The sequence below is a fragment of the Onthophagus taurus genome, unplaced genomic scaffold (assembly GCF_036711975.1).
Source record: "Onthophagus taurus isolate NC unplaced genomic scaffold, IU_Otau_3.0 ScKx7SY_15, whole genome shotgun sequence".
Taxonomy (NCBI): Eukaryota; Metazoa; Arthropoda; class Insecta; order Coleoptera; family Scarabaeidae; genus Onthophagus; species Onthophagus taurus.
The window spans coordinates 3,974,781-3,993,404 of record NW_027248940.1 but is presented as its reverse complement, the minus strand read 5'-3'; the positions used below and the strand labels follow the sequence as shown (position 1 = coordinate 3,993,404).

At 31.9% G+C, this 18,624-nt stretch overlaps 1 protein-coding gene across 1 annotated transcript; it reads right to left on the bottom strand.

Annotated features, from left to right (window-relative positions):
• Window positions 1-773: 773 nt before the first annotated feature.
• Window positions 774-1,539, bottom strand: LOC111420334 (uncharacterized). The gene is made up of 3 exons (XM_023053309.2): window positions 1,401-1,539; window positions 1,160-1,347; window positions 774-1,105 (listed from the first exon to the last, which is right to left on the bottom strand). Exons 1-3 carry the CDS (start codon window positions 1,474-1,476, stop codon window positions 818-820), a joined length of 552 nt encoding a protein of 183 aa, XP_022909077.2. The 5' UTR covers window positions 1,477-1,539; the 3' UTR covers window positions 774-817.
• Between the last annotated feature and the right edge of the window lie 17,085 nt (window positions 1,540-18,624).

Here is an 18,624-nt window from a genome sequence, read left to right as displayed (position 1 = left end):
CTCCTGTGATTACAGGCTTGACAAAATTTGGATTTTACCATCAAGTCTAAAACTTTATTGGAATATTTGCCAATCAAAGTGACTACGCCAAACAATGATGAAAATCTTGTCTTGCTCCAAGTTCCATCTCCTGAGACGGTCAAATGAGATGGCTCATTTCCTGCTACAACATACTTTGTCCTTCTCCTCTGCAGCTTTTCCGAGGAACACGTCGGTCGTGGGTTTTGCATCAGTCCACGCATTTTCCAGACAAGCATAATAGGTGTTTATCGCTATTCCTTGACCCAAATCCATCATGCCGCAGAAAAGATTTATTCCTTGCAAGCCGATTCCAAGAAGACGCATTACAAAGACCAGTCGTCGATTGATTTCAAACGATTTGTTCGATATTTTCGGACAAGAGTCGATTTCAGTAGGCTCACAATCATACACGACACAGATTTTGAATCCCACACCTTGCTCACCTTTCACATTCTGTTCAGCCTGCCTTCCCGCGAATCCGGAACCCAGGGAACGGAAATTATTAGAAAAATAATGTTAATACAAAAGTTGTAACAAATTTTAGTCCCAACAATATCGCACTTTTTCACTTTTGCGTCTCTATGCATGGGAACGGAGATAAATACGAAAATGTGACAATATAGCGTAAACGACATAATTTTCGTCGGGTCATAATCACGATTAAAAGTGTTATTAGGTTCTACTTAGAATTTCAATTTAATCAAAAAACAGAATCGGAAATTCGGGAGTTCAATACATTGTTGATTTAAATGTCAATTGTGTATTTTAATTTATTTAGCTTATGTATAGTACAAATCTAATTAATCGATACAGTAACATTTGGTGTGGCTACCATTAGCACTTCAAAATATTGTGGAGTGTAAGTTTGTCCACTATTCCACCAAACTCTCAATCCTTTCCATTCGGAAGTTATCGGGAATACCTTTCCAATTTTCCATTCCTCTTCGTGAAATACTTTTCCTATATATAACTTTGATCCGTCCTCATATCCACCCGGGATACACTTTTTTAAGAACGTTAAATTCAATTGATCTACGCTCACCGGTTCCCATGTTAATGATTCTGGTCTTGATGTACACAAAATCTGCAAACAATGTTACAAATACAAACATAAATTATTATGGCTAAATTAATTTACTTTAATATTGTCCCTAAACTCCACTCTTCCATTTGGCCCTTCAGACACAGCCATATACAAATGCGGGTATAATGTTGCTGGAATAAGTCCTCCGTTAAAAATAACGATGGCAATATATGTGCCATGTCCTGAAGGAAACGCATCCGAGGGGATTGTCCTTCCATAATCTCTCCAATAAATATCAGCGTCTAAAAATGTATTGTTAAGGCGTTTACTACACAAGTAAATTAAGCGTACTCACCCACACATGTAACAAATACACCTTGGTTAAAAACAATAATTAAAACAAATAAATAAGGTGATAAATATCGTAACATTTTTATTAGTGACCGTCTTGCAACAAGACTGGCAACAACAAATATGCAAAATTTGTGATAAATTCATCTCTTACATATTTGCGATTTAATCGAGTTCAAGAGCCAAACTTGTTGACGATAATAATTGTTATCTCGACCGTTGGGGTCAACCTTTTAAATATACAGGGTGAGTTATTAGTATCCCGGCGAACGATACATACTAAATAATTTGAGACAAAAAAAAATGTTTTAAATAAAAATTGTTTGATTCCCCACTTTCTATAACGTAAAATTATTTTCATTTATACGGGGTGTTGCATTTAGGCGTGACGGCAAGTATGTAAATTTTTTCAAATGAGACGCCCTGTGTTACGTTTTGGTTATTTAATAAACTGTTTTTATTATATTTTAATTGCTTTATTAAACTGTACCATTAGGCGTTACAACTGGTTACAACTCTATTGCCAGAAACCGATGTCGATGTCGCCATGACACTTGCACTGGTGCTCACCTCAAGGTTACGAGACAGTGCTGACAACTTATAAAAACTATTTTATATCTTAATATATAACACCCTGTAGTTATGTTCATACTTAAAGTGAAGTTATCTCAATAATTATTGATTATATTAAATTTTTTTGCAATGAAACATTGTTTAGAATTAAATTACAGACAACTTTTATTAATAAAATTTTTTAATATAACGTAATTTTAATTTCCCTCTGAACAGTACGTTGTAATATCACGATTAATTGAAGTCATTACAAAACAAATTGTTAGAAATAGAATAAGAATGTAGTAGTTTTGTTATGTAACAGTTGGTAGTAATGCGTATTGGCGGTAAGAACCCAAGAAGTCGTAAGAAAATGTCGGTTGTCCGCATATATTTTAACTGAGCTCCGTTGCAATAAATAATTATAATTACCAATTAATAATTTACTAATTACTATTAATTACAATAGAAATATTATTTTCATGAAAATTTTAGTACGTAACTTTTTTCAAAAACTCCGCATCCGTTAAATCCGCAACCAAAAATCCGCATCCGCTTACGCATCCGCAAAATTAGAATTAGAAAATCCGATTCTGCATCCGCATCCGCTAAACTTACATCCGTAACATCACTAACTAAAACATAAAAGAAATGAAAAACTTGAAGATCTTTTCCAGAAGTTTGATAAGTTAATAAGGGAGTTGGAAGGTGTTGGATCAAAGGTTGAAGAAGAGGACAAAGTATGTCATCTTCTATTGACACTTAATGAAGACTTTGATTCAGTAATTACAGTAATAGAAACGATGAATAGTAAAGTAATCATGGACTTCGTAAAGTCAAGATTAGTAGACGAGGAATTAAAATTAACAACAAAACAAGGACAAATCAATAATCAATCTGAAGCATCTTTTAAAACAAGTCAATTAACTTGTTATAAATGTGGTAAAGCGGGCCATAAGTTTGCAGAATGTCGTCAAGCTTTCAATTCAATGTATAGGGGAAATTCAAGAGGTCGAAGAGGAAGTGGCAGAGGCTTCAATCAATATAATAAGGGACAAAATCGAAACCAAAATTATTATAATAATAATAATAACTTTATTTAAACAAAGTACAGCATGGTACAGTATTGACATCAAAAGAAAAGAAAACAATTGATAATGTTCACATAAAGGAAATGCCAACAACAAATAATAAAATATAACAATTTCCGATGATTCATTTCTCGGTCATCCATTCAAAGTATTCTTGCACAGTATAGTATTCATTTTCCAAGAGAAAATTCTTGACAGTGATTCGAAACTGTTTTACTTCCATGCTTCTTGTTTCCAATGGTAGTGCGTTATATAATTTGACGGCTATATAATCGTATGTGTTTTGTGATTTGACCACTCGGTGATATGGAATCACAATATTTTCTTTGTATCGGGTGTTGTGTTCGTGATTGTCTACGTATTATGAGTATACTCTAGATAGGAGCGTATAAAACAGCACGGCAAGGTAAGTATTTTTAATTTTTTAAATTGGCTTCTACAACTCTCTTAATTTTTTAGTCCAGCCAGTATCCGAACTGCCTTCTTTTGCATAACGAAAATGGCTTCCATCTCTCTAGATGCACCCCACGTAATGATCCCATACGTCGCGATAGCATGGAAATATGCGAAGTATACGCTTCGGAATGTCTCGGGTGGAAGGTTTGAACGTATTGTTTTAAGGCAATACAGAGCACTAGACAGTCGCCCTTTCGGGTTTGATATGTGTTTAGACCATTTAAGAGTTTCTGAAATAGTAACTCCAAGGAACTTTATGGATTAATCTATCACCCCATCGCATCGTCTTGTGTGAAAGGTAAGTATGTTTGTTTTTTCTTTATTCATCTTTAACTTATTTATGTAGAACCAATGCTCAGCTTTTTCTATATTTGTTTTGTTTTTTCTTCCAGCTCCTTGATGTCGCCACTTCTCGTAATAAAAGATGTGTCATCTGCATAAAGACAAATTCGTTCTGCTGGAACACTACCTGGTAACTCATTGATGTATATAAGGAAAAGTAATGGACCCAAGATCGAACCCCGAGGCACTTCACTTCTCACTTCTCTCCAGGTGGATTGTTTGCCCCTCCAAAAGACCGATTGTTTTCTAGTCTTCAGATATGATACCAAAAACCCCAGTGCAGTGTTCTTTATTCCATATTTTTCTAATTTGGCTGTCAGTATCGAATGGTCTACTGAATCGAAGGCTTTACTTAAGTCACAAAAGGCGATTTGGGTGAACTGTTCTTGATTGAAACCATGGATTACCGCTCCCAATACACTTAATAGAGCAGTTATAACAGATTTTTGTTTTTGGTAACCATGTTGACAATTGGTAAACAATTTGTTATTGTTGAAATAGTCTACCAATTTTTCGTTAACCACTATTTCGAATATTTTTGATAAGGTAGGCAATATAGATATTGGTCTGTAATTACTACATACACTTTTATCTCCCTTCTTGTGTACTGGTGTTATCTTTGCCGACTTTAGCTCCTTTGGAAAAACTCCTTCTAGTAGACATTTGTTTATAACAAAACATAGGTGTTTGCTTATAATTTGTTCTAATTGTTTTATTAGTGCTGATGACAGTTCATATATGTCCTTGGTATTTTTTGCCTTTAGGCCTTGTATTATATTCCCAATCTGCTGTTCGTCCACTTCACCCAGGGATACCATACTTGAAGTTGGCGAATCTATCAAGCTGATAGGATCTATGCAGTTGACTGTAGAGCGTCCTGGTGTAGTCTCAACCTGTGAGAAGAAAAGGTTTAAATCTTCAACATTCAGCTCTGGGTACTCTACTGGTGTTTTTCTAGACTTTCCCGTTTCTTGTTTGACTAATTTCCAAGCCGTTGAAATTTTATTATCGGATCGACTTATATACTTTCCATAAGCTTCACTCTTCGCTTGATTTAATTTCTTTGCGTATTCTGCTTTTAATGTCTTGTATATTTCCTTCAAGTGGCTTTTCTTTGTTACTCTAATTACTGTGTACAAGGCGTCTAATTTATTCTTTAATAGTTCTACACTCAGTGTTGGCCATTTCAGATTTTTACCCCCAGTTGTTTTTTTAGCTTTCACTTCAGGGAAAGCACTCTGAAAGCTTTTCATTATGGCTGAGTGGAATATTGTAAAACAGGTATGGGCGTCATTTATTTTTAAATACATAGGGGCCCAGATTACGTTTTTTAATAAAGTTTTGAATATTTCAATGTTTCTAGGATTTATTTTTCTACGTTTGATCAATATTTGATGATCTGTTTCAGGAACCAATAGGAAGTTGCTATCTGTGCCAAGTGATCTCCAAGATGTAAATTTATTGTTTCCATATCAATAGGGTGGTTGAATCGGTCGAAAAATATATTGTCTACGCAGCGCTTTCCAGTTACTCTAGATGGACTGTTGAAGGTTGTGTTACGAGGGATGGATTGCGCCGAAGAAGAAACAACAGTTGTTGAATAAAACGGAATAATTTATTTACAAAATATGTACAAAAAAAAACCCTCAAAGGTTTTTTTAAGACGAAAGGGGTCGTCTTCGAATTGGCGGTTGAAGTGCTGGCTTGTTGTCGCTGTTATCGTTGTCGCTGTTGTTGTCGCTTCGGAGTTCGGTTGGAATTGACCGCTGATGGAAACCCGGCCGCCTTAAATAGGCGCCCTTGGGTAAAACCCTATCAACCGGGCGTTGTGGTTGGTTGGCGACCGTCCGATCCGTAGGTGGGGTTGACGACCAATGGCCAAGCAGATCGAACGGCGCTCAATTCGTACTTGGTGACAGTTGGACGTAGTCCGAACTCTGACATTGTTGCTAAGAAGTTATCTCTTATCATACTTGTTTCATTTATACAAATGTTGTAGTCTCCAATTACAAATATATTTTTACTTTGATGTCTTTGATTTATATATGTTAATATTTCTTCTAAGTTTTCCATCATCTCGTTTTTGTCGCCTGCTGGAGGATGATAGACCCCAATTATTTGGATTATTTGAATTCACAAGGGAGTTCAAAAGTAAATGTAGCTGATGAAATTTCATTTATTGCCTTGAATGGTAATTCTATCAATGATGTGGGAGATTTTATCTTGGATTCAGGCTGTACGCAACACATGGTCATGGGAGAAATGGAGAAGTATATGTCAAATGTTACGAAGTTGAAATCGGAAGTCAAAATTGGAACAGCGAAAAACAACGAAATATTGTATGCTAAGAAACAAGGTATTATTAAGGGTATTTGTCAGGATAAAGAAATTATGTTGGAGGCACTGATAGTTCAGGGCGTTGCCTTTAATTTATTATCTGTATCTAAGTTATTAAAAAAGGACTTTAAGATAATGTTTGATAATAGATCTGATAAAAAGTATGCTATTATATCTAAAAATAATTTAACATTTAATTGTAATTCTTATAATGATTTGTTTTACTTAAACATAGACTTTAACCCTTTGTGTCCCGACGGTACTTTAAAGTACCTGTAATTTTAAACACTCATTTTAAACTGTAGTTATCTATTCGGCGCATTTAGAGCTGTCTGTACTTTCTACTATACAAGTGTATACAAGAAATAATCTGTATAAAAAACGTCGCAATCCGCACTGTAGGATTTTTAGGTACACTTTAAACTTATTCATCCAGATGTGAGGTTAGAAGTTTAGTGAAAAGTGGTGCTGTTGAATTTTGTTGTTTAAAAAGGTATTTCTTTGATAAATGGTTATTAGGTGTGATTATTACAGATCATTTTAAAAAGAAAACATTGAGCTTAAATTTAAAATAAATCTCATTCCTTAATTGTAATAAACATGGTTTCTAAAAATTTTTAAATTAGCATCTTTTTTGACTCTTTTAAATGTAAGTGTTGTTTCAACATTTTTTTTCTTAATATTTTTCCAATCCAACCCAACAATTATTATACATCATTCTAAAGAGAAAGCTTTGAGCTTTAATTTAAAATAAGTTTCATTCCTTAATTTCAATAAATACGGCTTCCAGGAATTTTTAAAATAGCATCTTTTTTGACACTCTTAGGTTATACGAAAATGTAAGTTTAATTTCAACTTTTTTTTTCTCTATATTTTTCCAATCCAACCCAACAATTATTATACATCATTGTAAAGAGAAAACTTTGAGCTTTAATTTAAAATAAGTTTCATTCCTTAACTTCAATAAATACGGCTTCCAGGAATTTTTAAAATAGCATCTTTTTTGACACTCTTAGGTTATACGAAAATGTAAGTTTAATTTCAACTTTTTTTTTCTCTATATTTTTCCAATCCAACCCAACAATTATTATACATCATTGTAAAGAGAAAACTTTGAGCTTTAATTTAAAATAAGTTTCATTCCTTAACTTCAATAAATACGGCTTCCAGGAATTTTTAAAATAGCATCTTTTTTGACACTCTTAGGTTATACGAAAATGTAAGTTTAATTTCAACTTTTTTTTTCTCTATATTTTTCCAATCCAACCCAACAATTATTATACATCATTGTAAAGAGAAAACTTTGAGCTTTAATTTAAAATAAGTTTCATTCCTTAACTTCAATAAATACGGCTTCCAGGAATTTTTAAAATAGCATCTTTTTTGACACTCTTAGGTTATACGAAAATGTAAGTTTAATTTCAACTTTTTTTTTCTCTATATTTTTCCAATCCAACCCAACAATTATTATACATCATTGTAAAGAGAAAACTTTGAGCTTTAATTTAAAATAAGTTTCATTCCTTAACTTCAATAAATACGGCTTCCAGGAATTTTTAAAATAGCATCTTTTTTGACACTCTTAGGTTATACGAAAATGTAAGTTTAATTTCAACTTTTTTTTTCTCTATATTTTTCCAATCCAACCCAACAATTATTATACATCATTGTAAAGAGAAAACTTTGAGCTTTAATTTAAAATAAGTTTCATTCCTTAACTTCAATAAATACGGCTTCCAGGAATTTTTAAAATAGCATCTTTTTTGACACTCTTAGGTTATACGAAAATGTAAGTTTAATTTCAACTTTTTTTTTCTCTATATTTTTCCAATCCAACCCAACAATTATTATACATCATTGTAAAGAGAAAACTTTGAGCTTTAATTTAAAATAAGTTTCATTCCTTAACTTCAATAAATACGGCTTCCAGGAATTTTTAAAATAGCATCTTTTTTGACACTCTTAGGTTATACGAAAATGTAAGTTTAATTTCAACTTTTTTTTTCTCTATATTTTTCCAATCCAACCCAACAATTATTATACATCATTGTAAAGAGAAAACTTTGAGCTTTAATTTAAAATAAGTTTCATTCCTTAACTTCAATAAATACGGCTTCCAGGAATTTTTAAAATAGCATCTTTTTTGACACTCTTAGGTTATACGAAAATGTAAGTTTAATTTCAACTTTTTTTTTCTCTATATTTTTCCAATCCAACCCAACAATTATTATACATCATTGTAAAGAGAAAACTTTGAGCTTTAATTTAAAATAAGTTTCATTCCTTAACTTCAATAAATACGGCTTCCAGGAATTTTTAAAATAGCATCTTTTTTGACACTCTTAGGTTATACGAAAATGTAAGTTTTATTTCAACTTTTTTTTTCTTTATATTTTTCCAATCCAACCCAACAATTATTATACATCATTGTAAAGAGAAAACTTTGAGCTTTAATTTAAAATAAGTTTCGTTCCTTAATTTCAATAAATACGGCTTACAGAAATTTTTAAATTAGCATCTTTTTAACATTTTTAAGTTATTCGAAAATGTAAGTTTTGTTTCAAAATTTTTTTTCTCTATATTTTTTCAATCTAACCCAACAATTATTATACATCATTTTAAAGAGAAAACTTTGAGCTTTAATTTAAAATAAGTTTCATTCCTTAACTTCAATAAATACGGCTTCCAGGAATTTTTAAAATAGCATCTTTTTTGATACTCTTAGATTATACGAAAATGTAAGTTTTATTTCAACTTCTTTTTTCTCTATATTTTTCCAATCCAACCCAACAATGATTATACATCATTTTAAAGAGAAAGCTTTGAGCTTTAATTTAAAATAAGTTTCGTTCCTTAATTTTAATAAATACGGCTTACAGAAATTTTTAAATTAGCATCTTTTTAACATTTTTAGGTTATTCGAAAATGTAAGTTTTGTTTCAAAATTTTTTTTCTCTATATTTTTTCAATCCAACCCAACAATTATTATACATCATTTTAAAGAGAAAACTTTGAGCTTTAATTTAAAATAAGTTTCATTCCTTAACTTCAATAAATACGGCTTCCAGGAATTTTTAAAATAGCATCTTTTTTGACACTCTTAGGTTATACGAAAATGTAAGTTTTATTTCAACTTTTTTTTTCTCTTTATTTTTCCAATCCAACCCAACAATTATTATACATCATTTTAAAGAGAAAACTTTGAGCTTTAATTTAAAATTAGTTTCATTCCTTAATTTCAATAAATACGGCTTACAGGAATTTTTAAATTAGCATATTTTTAACATTTTTAGGTTATTCGAAAATGTAAGTTTCGTTTCAAATTTTTTTTCTCTATATTTTTCCAATCCAACCCAACAATTATTATACATCATTTTAAAGAGAAAGCTTTGAACTATAATTTAAAATAAGTTTCGTTCCTTAATTTCAATAAATACGGCTTACAGAAATTTTTAAATTAGCATCTTTTTAACATTTTTAAGTTATTCGAAAATGTAAGTTTTGTTTCAATATTTTTTTTCTCTATGTTTTTCCAATCCAACCCAACAAATATTATACATCATTTTAAAGAGAAAACTTTGAGCTTTAATATAGAATAAGTCTCATTCCTTAATTTCAATAAATACGTTTTCCAGGAATTTTTAAATTAGCATCTTTTTTGGTACTCTTAGGTTATACGAAAATGTTAGTTTTAACTCAATACTCTTTTTCTCAATATTTTTTTAATTCAACCCATCGATTGTTATACATCGATTTAAACATAAAGCTTCAAGCTTCAATTTAAAATAAGTTTTATTTCTTAATTTCAATAAACACGGTTTCCAGGAATTTTTGAATTAGCATTTTTTTTGACACTTAGACTATGCGAAAATAGGGGGATTGCGTATTTTGCTAAAATTTTATTCCAAAGGCCTTTACTGAGTGTATTTTGATAGCGTTTTAATTCTTTCTGATTCTGTCACAAAGTTTCAAAATGTTTGACTTCTTGGTACACAAAGGGTTAAGCCGGATAATGTTAAAGATGGTTTTGTTGAGAAAGATGAACATAATTATACAGCTAAAGACAATGTAGATAAAAATATTTGGCACAGAAGATTACGTCATGTAAACAGGTATGGTTTAAAATTGTTAGGATTACGAAAATTGTAAAAGTTGTATAGAAGGTAAAAGTACCCGTAAACCATTTTATAATTGTGAAAAGAAATCAGTTAGAATAGGTGAATTGATACATTCGGATGTTGCCGGACCAATAGCCACACCAATGAAGCACAGCAAAATTTAATTGACTGTAAAATTAATTAAACCTCAACATAATCAAAAAACACAGAGAATAAGGTTGGATAATGGAGGGGAATTTATTTCTAATTATTTTAAAACGTTTTGTAGAAATAAGGGTATTAGATTAGAGTATACAATGTCACATACTCCTCAAGAATATGGTACATCAGAGAGGATGAACAGAACTCTTTTGAACAAGGTTAGAACCAAATTTGCAGAAACAAATTTACCAAGAGAATTATGGGGTGAAGCAATCCAATGTTCAGCGTATGAGTTAAACAGATCACCTAGAGAGGCAAATAAAGGAGAAACTCCAGCCTTAAGAGTTTTTGGAAGCCAAGCATGGTCAATAATAATACCAAAGGAAAATAAATTAGAAAGACGTGCTCAACCAGGTATAATGATAGGATACACAGGAGCAGGATATCGATTGTGGAATTATGAGAAGAATGAGATTATATGTTCACGAGATGTAGAATTTAATGAAAACCAGACGAATTACAATGAAATTGTAAATAAAATGACCAAGCAAATAAGCATACAAAGTGAAGAAGAATTGAATGATGAAGGAGAAGAGGAAAATCATACAGCAACTGAAATTGTTATGTTTCTATACATAGGAGCTTATGGTTGTTATTAAGTTTATTAATATTTCGGTTAGTTGTATTAACGTTTTTTTATTCACACTCTTATTCTTAATAGCTAACAGCTTCTCTAACCTAATCTTACTACTAACTGTCGCGCCCTCTAACGTACTTGTTTCACATCTATTGCAGGTAACTGCACTGACTGTCACATCTCCCCTTTTCTTTCACAACACTTCACTTTCACTCTCTATATCTAATCGGTTTCATAACATTTCTTCCCGACCTAGTCTTATATACATTCGTATCAGAAACTACAGGATTACATACATAATTTCTTTTAAATTCATTTTGATTATCAGTGTCATTATGCATATTCGAACTAACTTCTTTACGTTCTGGTATTTTGTCTTGTTCTGGTATTTCGTCTTGATCTGGTATTTCGAATTTAATAGGAATAGGTGAATTTTTAATGAAAGATGCGTTACGCCGGCAGTTATTACCGAATTTATCTTTGACAATATAAGACCTTGGAAACTCTGTACATTTTTGTATTTCACCTATCCCCTTCCTTGAATGTTTGTCTTTGTTTTGCATGTCTATCATAGTATTCTTTTGGTTTTTTTCTTTTTTCTTTTAACAGATTATAACTTATAAATGATTTTTTATTTAATAAATTTTTACTAACTGAAAGTGTTGTTCTAAGTGTTCTATTATTGATTAACTCCGATGGAGTGACATTCAACCCTGTAAGAGGAGTATTTCTATAGTTCAATAATGCCAAACTAACATCCGTATTGGTTTCATCACATTTCCTAAGTATTGATTTACAAATGCCTACGGCTTTCTCTGCCAAACCATTAGACTTAGGATATCTAGGACTTGATGTAACTAAGTCAAACTCCCATAATTTTGCAAAAGTCCTAAACTCTCTACTATTAAATGGCATATTATCAGACATAAATGTTGTTGGTATACCATGTGTTGAAAAAACTACTTTCAGTTTGTTAATGATTTCAGTTGCCGTTTTGTATTTTAAAGGAATCAATTCTATCCAATTACTAAAATAATCTACCACCACAAGATAATCTCGAGTAGCATATGTCAAAATATCAGCAGCCACTTTAATAAATGGTAACTCTGGTCTTTTGTGTTGTATTAGCGGTTCTTTTTGTATATTTTTGCTAAACTTTATACACGTCGCACATCTTGCAATATAGTTTTGCACGTCAACCGATAGACCTGGCCAATAAAAAATTTTTCTAGCTCTTGCCTTTGTTTTTTCAATTCCGAAATGTCCTGTGTGCAATTTTTCTAAGATTATTTTCTTTTGACTTTCTGGTACTACAATTTTATCTTCAAAAAATAAAATATTGTTTTTAACAACTAATTTGTCTTTCAATTTGTGAAAATGCCTAACTAGTATATTTGGAATTTTATTTTTGTTTTCTGGCCAACCATCATTATAATACTGTATAACACTATTTAAAGTACAGTCTTTATTTGTCGCGATTTTTAGTTCATTTAACCTATTATCCGTAACAGGTAAGTCATTATCAACACAATGTACTATTTCTAACATTTCAGGATCTTCTTCACTTTTAGTTTTAATAAATGAACGTGATAATAGATCAGCTATAAACATGAATTTACCTGGTAAGTATTCTACTTTAAAATTATATTTCAATATTTTTAGCTTCATTCTTTGTAGTCTACTAGTTACTTTCGAAATTTCTTTTTCGCATATTGTTACTAGCGGTTTGTGATCTGACTTTACGGTTATTTTTCGGCCATATATATATAATGATGGAACTTATTTAAACAAAAGCATGTTGCCAACATTTCTTTTTCAATTTGCGACTAACGCTTTTCTGTGTCTGTCATACTACGTGAGCAAAACGCTACTGGCTGTCCTTGTTGAAGCAAACATCCTCCAACACCATTTTGGCTTGCATCACATTGTATTTCAATAGGTATCTTATTATCAAAGATTTTTAAATTTGGAATTTTTGTTATTAAATTTTTTATTTTTGAAAAAACTTCTGAATGATCAATCGTCCACTTGAAATTTATTTTATTTTTTATTAGTTCTCTTAAAGGCGAAACTAATTCTGATAATTTAGGTAAGTATTGTGTTAAATAATTCACCATGCCTAAAATGCTTAAAAGTTCGTTTTTGTTTTTAGGTTCGTCAAGATCTAAAATTGCTTGAATATATTGTGGATCTGGCCTAATAACACTCTCTGAAATTATTTGACCCAAGTAACCTAACTTCGTTACACCTAACTTCGTTACATCTGTATTGTACTTTACTTCGATTAAACTTTACACCAAATTTTCTTGCTCTTTGTATTACTTCCTTCAGAATCTTATTGTGTTCCTCCTCATCTTTTCCCGATATTATAAAATCATCAAAATATATACCTATTGGTAAATCACCAAACATTTTTTCATTAACTCTTTGGAAAACCTCAGGACTAACATTTAAGCCAAAAGGCAATCTTTTAAAACAATATTTCCCAAAAGGTGTTATGAAAGTACAATATTTTCTACTTTCTGTCTCGAGAGGAACATGATAAAATCCTTCTTTCAAATCAAGTATAGTACAAACTCGTTTTCCTTTCAATTTTAACGCTAATGCATCTATTGTGGGAATTGGAAACTGATCTGAAACTATGTTCTTATTTAAATGTACCGGATCTAAACAAATCCTTATTTTCTTGTTTGATTTTTCCACTATTACTATATTATTAACATATTCTGTCGGTTCATCTATTTTGCATATAATATCTTTATTTATTAAATCATCTAAAGCCTCCTTTAATTTTGGTTTTATTGTTTCAGCAATACGCCTACAAGAACTAACAAATGGTTGTGCATTTTTACTCAGAACTATTTTATATTGAAACGGAATTTTTCCTGTCCCCTCAAACACATCAGAATTCTTTTTTATAAAATCCTCTTTTGTATCTAAATTCACTATTGTATCAACTCTTTTCAGCAAATTTAATTTTACATAAGCATTTAACCCCAAAACAGGTGTGCTATCGACATCCACCAAAATAAACTTTATGTTATACTTAATGTCACTGATATTACAACTTATTATTACACTACCAATTGTTTTTATTTTATTATTACCATAGGTTACTATCGAAACGTTATCTCTTTTGATTTCATTGGTCAAATTTAAGCTCTTAAAAACATTATATGGCATACAATTGCAGCTTGCACCTGTATCCAATTTTAGCTTTATGTTTTTATTATTAATTTGTGCATTCACACACCAAGCGTTTAAACCTAGGTTATTAGTTATATTAATATTATCTAAATGTATTGTATCTATTACATAATTTTCCTCATCAACAATTTCATTTACAATTGTTTTTTCTGATTACTTTTATTAAATTTTAAGTTTTTAGTTTTATTCTTATTTTTACACCCTATTGCAAAATGATTAGGTTTATTACAAATATTACGTTTTTCCATAAGCTGGACAACTTTTAGCTGCACGAACCTTGCCACACTTTAAACAATCATAAGTCTTATTATTATGTGATACTTGTTTCTTTTTATAATCAACTGCATCCACTTCTTGTGTGTTTCTTAGTTCTTTTTGTTGCAACCTGCTCGCCTCCGATGCTCTGCATTGTCTTTCGGCTTTCTCCAATGTTAGGTCTGGAACCCGTAGCAACATTTCCTGAACTCCTAGGTCCCGAATTCCTACAACTATCTTGTCTCTTATCAAGGACTCTTCCAATACACCAAAATTACACTGCTTTGCTAGCATTTTGATGTCTGTTATGAAATGATCGAACTCCTCTCCTTCATTTTGATACCTAGCAAAAAACTTAAATCTGTCGTAGGTTTCATTCTTTATCGGTTCACAGTACGACTTGAACTTGTTGACCACTGTATCATATTTTTTCTTTTCTTCTGCCGTGAGTTTTAATGTATCAAACACATTCTGTGCTTCTTCACCGGCTACATTTAAGAATATCGCAACCTTCGTTTCATCATCTTTTCCATCCAGTTGACTGGCTTTTAAAAAGATATTAAAAGACGATATAAACTTACTGAAGTTGTTGGCGACATTTTGATCAAAAACTAAAGCTTTGGGCGGTCTAAATGTACTGGCGGCCATTTTATCTTCTAACCACGCTTTTCTTTAAAAGTTTTTTTTCTTTTGGTACGCTGTTATACACGTTTGACACCAAAGATTGTTTTTACACCTGACACCATGTTATGTTTCTATACATAGGAGCTTATGGTTGTTATTAAGTTTATTAATATTTCGGTTAGTTGTAGGTATTAACGTTTTTTTTATTCACACTCTTATTCTTAATAGCTAACAGCTTCTCTAACCTAATCTTACTACTAACTGTCGCGCCCTCTAACGTACTTGTTTCACATCCATTGCAGGTAACTGCACTGACTGTCACAGAAATAAGAAAAGAAGAAAAAGAAAAGAATGAGGAATATACTCAGGAGACAAAACGGGGTAGAAAGATAAACGCTCCAAAATATCTTAGTGAATATGAAGTCTATACTGCATATTGCTTAATATCTTCAGATAAGAATGATCCTGTAGAATACAAAGAGGCAGTAAAATGTAAGCAATGGAAACAAGCCATTCAAAAAGAATTAAATTCTCTTGAAAATTTGAAAACTTGGTCAGAAGCACAATTGCCAAAAGGAAAGAAAGGTGTCCAAACAAGGTGGGTGTTCAGAACAAAAAAGGATGGAACGAAAAAAGCACGACTGGTAGCAAGAGGATTTCAGTTGCAGGATGAGAGTTCGTTTGAACCAAATTATTCGCCTGTTGCTCGGATGTCAACAATAAGATCAATGGCATTGAAAAACGATTATGAAGTAAGACAGCTGGACGTTCCAACAGCTTTTTTGAATGGAAAGTTGGAAAGTGAAATTTATATTTATGCACCAGAGGGATTAAATACGAATTCACACATATTAAAATTGAACAGAGCTTTGTATGGTTTAAAAGAGTCACCCAAGATTTGGAATGATACGTTCAATAGCGTTGCAATAGAAAATAAGTTTGAGAGATCAAAACATGATTGTTGTCTGTATGTTAGTGAAAAGGTTTGGATTTTGATTTATGTGGATGATATGTTGGTAATTGGAAATAGCAAAGATGTTGAAGATGTAGTCAAATTACTGAAACAATATTTTCAAGCAAAAGATTTATAGAAAAACGTTTAAATACATTTGAGATGACAGAATGCAAAGGAAAAGAAACACCAATGGAAAGGTTTTCAATATAATCCGCAAAGTAATACAGTTAATGTACCTTTTAGAGAATTGATAGGAAGTCTAATGTATATATCAACAACAACTAGACCTGACATAATTTTTTCGGTGTCATATTTAAGCAGATTTCTTGATAAACCAACAAATGATACATGGATCGCCGGTAAGAGAATCTTACGTTATTTACAAAATACAAAAGAACTAGAATTAACTTATTATAAAAACAAACACAGCAGTTTGCAACTAGAAGGATATTCTGATGCTAACTGGGGAACTGACTTGAATGATAGAAAAAGTGTTAGCGGATGTGTAATATTGTGTGGAGGAAATCCAGTAGCTTGGTTTAGCAAGAAACAGAATTGTGTAGCATTATCAACGGCAGAGGCCGAGTATGTGGCAGCGGCTGCTTGTGCTCAAGATCTAATAAATTTGAAAGCACTATTAAATGACCTAACAATAATTAATAATACAATATTATATTGTGATAATAGAAGCTCTATGTTGATGTCAAAAAGTCATGAAAATTCAAAACGCGCTAAGCACATCGATATTAAAAATCATTTTTTGAGAGATTTAGTTTCAAAAAGAGAAATACAAATTAATTATGTGTCAACGGATCAGAATCTGGCGGACATATTAAGGAAGCCATTAGCTAAAGACGTATTTATAAATTTTAGAAATAAGATTATGACACAATTCTTATGTTTAGTAAAAAAAAAATATTTCAAATTGAGGAGGAATGTTAGAAATAGAATAAGAATTTAGTAGTTTTGTTATGTAACAGTTGGTAGTAATGCGTATTGGCGGTAAGAACCCAAGAAGTCGTAAGAAAATGTCGGTTGTAAGAGTCCATATATTTTCGAATAATAAAGATTGTGTTAATTAGAACTGTGATTTATTAAATAAAAGTGTTAGAGAAGTAAATAAAAATAACACAAATTATTGCTTTTTTCAAAAAATACTTCGTATAAGATTTGTTTAAAATGTGATTTAATATTGATTATTTTAACAAAAAATTTTGATATCTCCGCCAGGTGGTTCTCAATATTTATACAGGTTGAGTTATTAGTATTCCGGTGGTCGATAGTTACTAAACCGTTTGAAAACCAAAAAAATATTTTATACAAAACTTGTTTGACTCATCACTTTCTATTACGTAAATTTATTTAAACACTCTATTATTTTATCATATTATGAATAAATTTTTTTAGACAGCCGTATATGTTACTATTTCACAGCTCTCATAGTTTCTGAGAAATTCAATTGTTCTTCCGATTTCTCGATTTTGCCTTGAAATTACGTCAGACAATAGTCAAAGCCAGTAGGTACATGATAGTGTTCAAAGATATTAGATACACTATACAGGCTGTTTATAAAGCTTAATTACTTTTGATGTTTTTTAAATGGCTTTTTCTTAAGTTTTTTAAATGGAACACACTGTATATTGCGTACTAGTTACTCCTGATTGGAATCAACCTTCAGTAGCCTTAACGTCTTTGGTCTGCTTCATTCTATCGCGGTGATATTCGTGGATATCATCCAACCGTTGGTGCAGCTTGCTTACATAATCCTCTCCGGCAATATCCTGCCTTGATGGGCACCCAAACATCAAGTGACGGGGTAGACGCAACTCGCAATCCATAACGATGCTAGCCGGCGTCTGTCCTGTTGATTCATGTACAGCAGATCTATATGCCAGCAGGAACAAATAGAGATGTTTATCCCAGTCTGTTTGATGGTTAGATACGACCTTGGCTAGATGTCGATTGATGGTCCTGTTCATCCGCTCTACTATTCCGTCAGACTGTGGGTGGAGTGCTGTCGTTCTTGTCTTTTTGATATTTAGAATCCTACAGACATTTTGGAGAAGCGCCGACTCGACATTTTGACCTTGGTCGGAGTGTAACTCCAGAGGTACACTGAATCTGCAGATCCAGTCCCTAACGAAGGCATCCGCTATCGTTGCGGCTTCCTGGTTTGGTAAGCATAACCTTCTATCCATTTGCTGAAGTAGTCCATCACCACAATGATGTATTTATTGCCTCCGTTAGTTTTGGGGAATGGACCAGCGACGTCAATGGCAATTCGCTCGAATAGGTTCCCGACGTTATATTGTCGCATAATGCGACAACGATCATGCATTCTCGTCATGCATGCTGTTCATGCCGTTTCTTACTTTCTCCATACACTATCATGCAAGCTTGCCATTCATTCATTTAATCCGTATCCTCGAAGGTGGTAAATACTGATTATCGGTACATCTATAATGAGTGATATAGCTTGCGCTTTAATAATAATCGACGAGTTAACTCGTAAA

Excerpts from the sequence above, each read along its gene's own strand:
- LOC111420334 (XM_023053309.2), bottom strand. The coding sequence starts at position 1,476 with ATGTTACGATATTTATCACCTTATTTATTTGTTTTAATTATTGTTTTT. Across the intron at positions 1,348-1,400 it reads TGTATTTGTTACATGTGTGG|ACGCTGATATTTATTGGAGA; the intron begins GTGAGTACGCTT and ends ATACATTTTTAG. Across the intron at positions 1,106-1,159 it reads AGTTTAGGGACAATATTAAA|ATTTTGTGTACATCAAGACC; the intron begins GTAAATTAATTT and ends CATTGTTTGCAG.